This window comes from Neltuma alba, unplaced genomic scaffold (assembly GCF_004799145.2).
Source record: "Neltuma alba isolate B1F8T4 unplaced genomic scaffold, ASM479914v2 tig00002373_pilon, whole genome shotgun sequence".
Taxonomy (NCBI): domain Eukaryota; kingdom Viridiplantae; phylum Streptophyta; class Magnoliopsida; order Fabales; family Fabaceae; genus Neltuma; species Neltuma alba.
In genome coordinates, this window is record NW_021632836.1 from 16,089 (window position 1) to 24,694 (window position 8,606).

General features: G+C 30.4%; 1 protein-coding gene across 1 annotated transcript; it reads right to left on the reverse strand.

The window, feature by feature from the left end:
• Nucleotides 1-4,766: 4,766 nt before the first annotated feature.
• Nucleotides 4,767-8,311, reverse strand: LOC114722925 (glucan endo-1,3-beta-glucosidase 14-like). The gene is made up of 4 exons (XM_028909048.1): nt 8,248-8,311; nt 6,970-8,042; nt 5,996-6,092; nt 4,767-5,085 (listed from the first exon to the last, which is right to left on the reverse strand). The coding sequence occupies exons 1-3, from the start codon at nt 8,309-8,311 to the stop codon at nt 6,009-6,011; spliced, it is 1,221 nt and encodes a 406-aa protein (XP_028764881.1). The 3' UTR covers nt 4,767-5,085; nt 5,996-6,008.
• Nucleotides 8,312-8,606: the final 295 nt, after the last annotated feature.

An 8,606-nucleotide genomic window follows, 5' to 3' on the forward strand; every position in this document is an offset into this window, starting at 1 on the left:
GAGAGAGAAGGGATTGTGAGAAGAAAGAAGAAAGAGGATCACAAGAGGATCTCGATCGATTTTAAACAGCATTAGATTAAAATTAGTTTGACTAAATGACCCACAAGGACAAGGACTTGGAGCATTGAGGGCCAAGTTAAAGGCAAATCCCTTTTAAGGTTGCGACAATCTTAATAGAATCCGACTATTTTGGGGTTATGATAACGTCTTATGATTTTGACTTTAATGTATGGTTGGTCCAATTAATGTACATATATTCATTGACAGTAATGTTTTTTTTCGTGTGAAAAATACTTATATCAAGTTTTTTATATTTATTATGTTAATTTTTTAAATCACATATGATCATATATCCTATTTTAAAAATATTAGTATTTAATAGTATTTGATTATAAATTCACATAAAATAAAATAAAAAGGGCACATAACTTAACACAATAGATATAAGAAATTTGGCCTAAATTTCTTTTCTTTTTGCACTGTATATATATAGATGGACATAGTGAGGATTTTATTCCGCCAACATAAAAATCAATTATATGTGTATTAAAAGAAGAAAAATAATTGCTGAGACTCGTGTTAGAAAGCTGTTATGATCTTTTTTCGGTGGAGATCGAGCTAAATTAAAAACTGACTTGATATTTTTATTATAGGGAATTAGGAATCCGATTAACAGACTCATTTTTATGGCAGTACAATGTATAATTTCCAACTAATACATTTCATTCTATAAAAAATAAAGGATATGAGAATATAACATTTTATTACTTTTAATTTTATTAATAATTTTATAAGATATTAATTATATTTGACAAGCCTGCATTCTTCTCTTCCGATTATATAAAACCATTTCCACGGGGAAAATGACATAAAATCCTTGCTTTTTTATTTTAAAATTAATTTACCGATTCTTACAAACTAAAATTACTTTACGAATTTCCTGGCCATTAAAGAATTTAAACTATTCTATAAGTAGAATGACTGAAATTTCCATGAACTAGAATCTTGTTTTTCTCTCTCCTTATTTTGTAGAAGAGACTAAGCCATAATAAAAAAAAAAATAGTTGGCTTGAGTAAAAGGGACATAATTCCCTTTAAATAAAGTCGAGTATTTTAATTTTTATATTGAAAAAAAAATCGCATTTGAAGAATTACTGTCATTTGAATTTGACGATTCTTATTGATACTCATGTTAGATGATTGTAATTTAAAACAAAAAAACAAAAAGAATGAGGACATGATGAATGAAGGCCTATTCATATGGATGCAATGTATCTTTCACTTTTCTCTTTTAGCTGACAAATAAACACATACAAGAGATGATCGCAACGAATTATAGGTTGTCATGGATTTTTTTTTATATTTAAATTTTTTGTGTGAAGATTCTTGAAATTATAGAACTACTCTCAGCAGATTTATTGAAATGACTCAAATCAATAAGCAACACTACATATATTAATGAAAATTATGATCCTACATGCATATAGACACACACATATGTGCGCCTAATAATTATTGACAATTTTTGGCCAACCTTATATCAGCTTTTGTTTCTAATATAAGATTTAGTTTATAACCATTTTATTTAAGAATCGCTATCAATACTTCAATGTAAGTCTAGAATACTCCTCTATTCCACATTCCGAAGCTATTTAAATTAACAATTAAGGATTCTCAAATATACTAGTATTAGTGTTATTTGAACTATCATAACCTGCATCTTATACCACCTCCAATCTTTAATATAAAAACTAGTTGACTAATTTGAGTAGATCAAGAAAAATAATTAATTTAGTTATTTGTAATAAATCAGTATTGTCTTTTCTAAAATATCCTTACTAATTAAGTGTATTAGCTGAAACTAAGGATAGAAACAGGCCATGCCTTGCTCTTAACAGGTTAGGCCTGTTTTGTAGCCTATCAACCTAAGCCTAGCCTATGGCTTGTTATATGTTTATTATTAGCCTGAGCTTAGCCTGTGGCCTGTTACATGTTTATTATTAGCTTGAGCCTAGTCTGTATAAAGGCCTGGCCTGATGCCTATTAAAAAGCTTATATTTTTAAAAAATTCAAATTACATAGTGATATTAAAAAGCCTAAGATTAAAAAAGCGCACATAATAATTAATTTTTTAGTCTTGTCTTTTATGTAAATTTTAGTGTTATAAGTACTATTTTAAATCTTAATTACAATTTACAAAGATATTATTGAAAACTAGTTATAATTGTATGTTAAAATTTGGAACACGATTATGTTTAAATGCAAAATTAAAATTAAAATCAAGACAAATAAATAAGGAGAAAAAACTATTAATTTTACAACAGATAAAGAGGGTATCATAATTTAATTAACATAGTATATAAATTAATTAATTTATCATTCTTGGAACAAAATTTTTCTTTCCTATTATATATATATTTTTAGAATTTAAAGATCACATTATTTATTGATATTATTATTTTAAATTATATTTTTATCTTCACTTGTCGACTAAATTTTAAAATCCAAGAAACTATTAAGCCATTAACTATATATTAAAATGAAAAAATAAATTAAAGGAGCATATTAACAATAGTATTATTAACTAATTTCCCATATATTATAATTATAAATTTATAACAAGCTAAGGTCGGTCTAACAGGCTTAACAGGCTTTTTAGAGATCCTAAGCCTGTTTTCATCATTAGCTAGAACTACTATTATTACATGGACTACTTTGAGAAAACTAAATAAATATAAGATTTTAATTCACTTTGTTTATCATATTTATATATATTTTTTCAATATAATTCTTCTAATAATAATAGTTTTAGCCAATATACTTGATTGGTAATGATATTTTAGGAAATACAACACATATTTATTACAAATAACTAACTTAACTTATTTTTTTAATCTTCTCAAATTAGTTAATTAACTCTTATAATTAGGATCCAAAGTAATATTATTGAGGGTATAAATCTCAGGTTCATTGGACAAAAAAATCTTAGGTTCACCACTCTTGACGGGTTTGTTCCAGGAGATCTGGCGCTAGTGTGATTGTCAACATCAACGTGTCAACGACCGCCTTTTTTAAAAAGGAAATCGATGATTATGTTTAATTTTAAATTTCATTAAAATGTTCAAATTTTTTAAGAAAAAATCACAAACAAAGACCGTGAAATATGAAAAATTGCAAATTGAGATCCATTACAATATTATTATGAGTTTTGACAATAATAATATAGGTTTTGATAACAATTTTTGTAGATAGATCCTTGTCTATAATTTTTCAAATTTCATAGTCTTTATTTGCGATTTTCCCTTCTTTTAATATTTAAGAAATTACATAGCTAAGACCAAAAATGAAATAAATAAATAAATGAGGTGGATAAAAGGACGTCCACCGGCAAAGCAATGGAGTAAGAGCAAATTTTGAAAATGGAAAACGATCATTATGTTTAATTTTAAATTTTAATATTTAAGAAATTACACAGCTAAGACAAAAAATGAAATAAATAAACAAGTGAGGTGGATAAAAGGACGTCCACCGGCAAAGCAATGGAGGAAGAGAAAACTGAACGGGTGAGGAGCAAATTTTGAAAATGGCATGAGACCGAGGACTGGGGAGGGACAGGGAGAGGGATGGTGGGAGGTATGTGATTTGGAAAGGAGGTGGGTGGGTGTTTGTTATGCCAAACACAGGAAATAAAGGCCGGCCTTCATGTGCACCACGTTAGCTCCTTTGTCATCAACTCCAACACCTCTACGTGGAACGCAATCCCCTCCTGATAGGCCTCTGCTTTTATTGTCCCCTCTTTCCGGCAAAAATGTATATATACTCCTCCGGTCCTTATTATAAGACCCAATTTGACTTTTTATTTGGTCCTAATTATAAGACCCAATCCATTCTGTCTCTTATATTTATGCATTTTTTTCCAAGATAATCCTTCTAATAATGATAGTTTTAGCCAGTATACTTAATTAGCAAGGATATTTTAGGAATGACAACACTTATTTATTATAAATAACCAACTTAACTTACTTCCTTAATCTCCTCAAATAAGTCAATTGGGTCTTATAATTAGGACCGGAGGAGTATATGCATTCCCCTCAAAATCAAATCTTTTCTTCTTTCTCTTCACCGAAATGCTCACATTGATAGTATTTTAAATAAAATTATTTTTAATAAAAAATATATGTAGTGCTTAAGCAAAAAAAAAAATCTTTCCTTTACTTTTTTTAAAAAAATTAATAGTAAATTGTTTTAATAACAGCGCTATTTATTACAATATTATTTATTATGTTTAGATGAAGTTTTAGATTAAGATCCACTGTTAGATATATAAAAAAATTCTCACACTCAAACACATTGCGAGAACTCAAGAAAATATTTATAGAAGTACTTACAAGTAACTTACTAATAAAATTATTATATCAATAGAAGATTTGAGCTCCTATTATTATGAAATATAAATAGTATAATTACCAATTGGATCCATCATTACACCAAGAAAGTGAGAGCCCTTGATCTATATTTTTCTGCCCTTTTCAATTATAAAAACAATTTTAGTGTGTTGTTGTTGTTTACAATTATATTCATTCTGTATCATGGAGTTATTCCTTCAATATTATACTAAAATGAAAAAAGAATAAATGAAATGAATAGTAATAAATTGTTAAATAATAACAAAATTATATATTTTTTTCAATAAAAAAGAATGAATTTTCATTCTTGCCAAATGCCTCCTAACCTTTCATTTGCATACATAAATAGAAGAAAAAAACGAGAGAGCCAGCAATTATTTTATTCATACAATGTAATGTATATACAAATAATAAGGAGGAGGACTAGAGATGTTATTATTGTGAATGAGGCAGCCAAAAAAGAATGAGATGTTATTATTGAGACTGCTCACTAGAGAAGCTCCACATAAGGAGGGGTGAAATAATTTATAGTGTTAGATACACATGGCGGTTGCCCATTGCTGGTTGTCCTGTTTTTGTGGTCATTTTCTTTTCTTTTTTTTTTTGGCTCGTAATAGTAATGGCTTTCTCTCTTCACCCTCTGCCTCTTCTATCCACAAAAATTTCTTCCTCATGGTTCCTGTAAAATATTATACTAATCAATTTTATTATGAACAGAATTCATATGGGTCTAATTTTAATACTCATGATAATGATAATTAAGAATATTATTATGATGAGATTTGAATGGATGAAAAAAAAAGATTTGAATAGTGGAAATTTAATTTGAATAATCCCGATTTATTTTTTCCCCCATTTATATACCTCTTTAAATAATAAATACATCCTTTACGTGATGACAATAACAAATTATTTTGATTTTAAATTATATAAAATTAAAACATTATTAAAATTCGGATTTTCAATTTTGATCTGGAGGATTCAAATTCGAAAACTCATCATTTCAAATAATTCAGATGTTTTTCAAATATTGAGTTTTACAAAATATAAAATAGGTTGTACTATTTATAACTCACAACTAATATACTACCTCCGGTCTTTAATATAAACCCTCATTTGACTTTTATTTTGGTTCTAAATATAAGACCTCAATCCACTTTGTCTCTAATATTTATGCATTTTTTTCAAGATGGTTTCTCTAATAATAGTAGTTCTAGTCAATACACTTGATTAGTAAGGATATTTTAGAAAAGACAATATCTATTTATGACAAATAACTAACTTAACTTCTTTTCTTAATCCCCTCAAATTAGTCAACTAGCTTTTATAATTAGGACCGGAGGTAGTATATGTTTTGATAATATTGAAATGTCTTGTGTGGGGTCATACCAAAAAAATGTGAATGTGATTATATGAAATTATGGATACAGTATGATAGGAATATGATAGGCAATGAATGAAGAATGAATATAATTGTGAAGTATGTAAAATATAAATTAAAATAATGGCATACATATGATATGCAATAGGAATGTCGGGTATTATATTATTATTTGTATAGATGAATGATAGGGAATATATAAATATACCTAATTAGTTGTTTTAAGCTGTGTCCCACAGAGTTGAAGTCGGCAATAATAACACAAGCACCCAGCAGATCAAGCTTTTATGATTCTTCGGTGATCCCTGTAATTCACAGCATGAGTATGCTTATAGCTAGTAAATATTAGCTAAATATTTATGGTATACATATGGATTGTATATACTCCTCCGGTCCTAATTATAAGACCCAATTGACTTATTTGAAGAGATTAAGGAAGTAAGTTAAGTTGGTTATTTATAATAAATAAGTGTTGTCATTCCTAAAATATCCTTGCTAATTAAATATATTGGCTAAAACTATCATTATTAGAAGGATTATCTTGGAAAAAAATACATAAATATAAGAGACAAAATGGATTGGGGTCTTATAATTAGGACCAAATAAAAAGTCAAATGGGATCTTATAATAAGGACCGGAGGAGTAATATTTTTGGAACTAAATAACATTTTTATTACATATACATGGAGATATAGATTTTCCTATAAATCTTAGTTTATTTATGTTTGAGAAGCTTTGAAAATGGGGAGGGTTTTAAATCAAATTATTTTTAATAACTAAAATTTCTAATAACGAGCGAAGCCGGCGCCTCCGGTTCAATGATTTTTTCAATGTTATATTTAAAATTTTTAACTAATTATTTTTAAATAAAAAATTATTTTTTTAAAAAAATAATTAAGAGATTATCATTTAAGACAAATACTTATATGAAACCTCTGACCTTTTCTTCATTTCGGTTGACTTAATTTTCTTGGAGCTAATTAACTAATTTATATAAATTTTTTAAAAAAATAGGTAAGCTAGTCATTTACGCTGTAAAATAGCGGCAATAGTTTGGGTTACGTTAATTAAAACTATAATATCCTCAAGTTCTCTGTTTCAAGTTTAATTCTAGCTGTAACTATCTGCAGCTATAAGCGAACTTAAGTTTTCACAAATCTGTAAACAAATGAAACTAATTACCTTACTGGCAGAGGAGTTAAGAGAAACCGAAGGATCCGAGGACGACGACGACGACGACGACGACGATGACGCCGATGATGATTTAATATTAGAAAGCCCTACGTCGTAAACCATACTTTCATCAGGCTGAAACAGCCCATAATTCCTCTCCGACGTCGGGCCGGGCTTTGAATCCTCATTGAACAATGCAAACAGATACACCTCCAGGCTCATTTTTGGCCTCAGAGGCGTCCCTTCGCCCGCCATCTGCCTTCTCAACAAGTTCCCGTTATAGGTCGCTGCGTTCTGAACAGTCGCTCCTGGTTCATCGGAATCGCCCTTCGATGGCCATCCTGTCTCCGATACTTTCACCTCGATTCCGTCGAAACCCAGTTTCTGAATCGCGAAAACAACCGCGTCCACCATGGCGTATAGCATGTTGTCGTAGTGTAGATTCGTGACCGGGTCCACCATTCCTGGGCTGGGATTGAATAGAACGTATTCGAGTGGGATTTGAGATGGTTCGTCCTTGTAAGCGAAGAATGGGTAGGCGTTGATCCAAAATGGAGTTTTCGTGCTTGATAAGAAGTTCAAGAATTGAGTCATAATCTCGGAGATTTCGCTCTTGAAGCTGCCGTTTGAAGGAGGATAGGATTGATCGAGAACTGCTTGGGAACTTGGGGTTGTCACCATGATGTTTGTGTTAATGCCTAGCTGAGAAATTGCGTTGTGAATGTTAACCACAGCAGGAACGAGGTATTGAATAAGAGTTGGATCATCATCAGTGAAGACTTCGTTTCCTACATGGATTGCTGTGATTTTTGTGCCAGGAACGAACGGCTTGATGCGATTGTTCACCCATTCAAGTGCTTCTTGGGGATCGTCTAGCTGGTTGAGTATTTCGTTTTCTACTGTCACAATGAGCTCAATGTTGGAATTGGCAAAAGCTGACAGAACCTGAGGATTTGTGTCGTAGATTCTTGCTTTCGTGAGCTTAAAGGATGTCAAGAGTTCGACCACTTTTTCTGGTGGTGGCAAGTTGTCAGCTACTTGGCCATAGTTAATCCCAAAGGAAGCCACATCAAGTAAGAATCCTGCATATGTGAATGAACCAGCAGTGTGGAAATCAGTTAGTGCTACTACTTAATATGATCCCACATACATATGATAAATATCGTATCACATCATAGTATCAGATTCCTTCTTCTTATGCAGAACAAAGTAAGAAAAAGATTTAAAGGGTAAAATCTAGAATCAAGGAAATACATGTATGCAGAGCAAAACAGAACAAAATGATACCTGAAGAGAGGAAAAGAGCAAAAAAAGCATAGCCAAGAGCCATTCTTCTGACAAATGTTGTCATTGTGAGGGAGACTCTGAAATTGAAGAGTTTGGAGAGTTCTTAAATGGAGATAAAGAGAGGTATTGTAGGCGGATGAATTCCTTTCTTTTCTTGTTAGAATATTTTGGAGGCAGAGAGGAAGAAGAGGTCGAAGGTAACAAGACGATTTGTTTATGGCTTATCTAAGGGGTTGGCTTGCACTAATAGTATTGCTACCTCAGCCTTTCATGCTCTTACTTCTTCCAAGTGGTTTTTAAATGGTTTTAGACTTCTAGTTTTCCAAAATAGCATTATTTTTTCTCACCCAAGCTCCAAT

What these genes read in the sequence shown, in the direction of transcription:
- LOC114722925 (XM_028909048.1), bottom strand. Translation starts at nt 8,311, where the DNA reads ATGACAACATTTGTCAGAAGAATGGCTCTTGGCTATGCTTTTTTTGCT. An exon ending in TGCTCTTTTCCTCTCTTCAG is followed by an intron (nt 8,043 to 8,247) that starts GTATCATTTTGT and finishes TCACATATGCAG; the next exon opens with GATTCTTACTTGATGTGGCT. An exon ending in TTAACTCCTCTGCCAGTAAG is followed by an intron (nt 6,093 to 6,969) that starts GTAATTAGTTTC and finishes TGTGAATTACAG; the next exon opens with GGATCACCGAAGAATCATAA.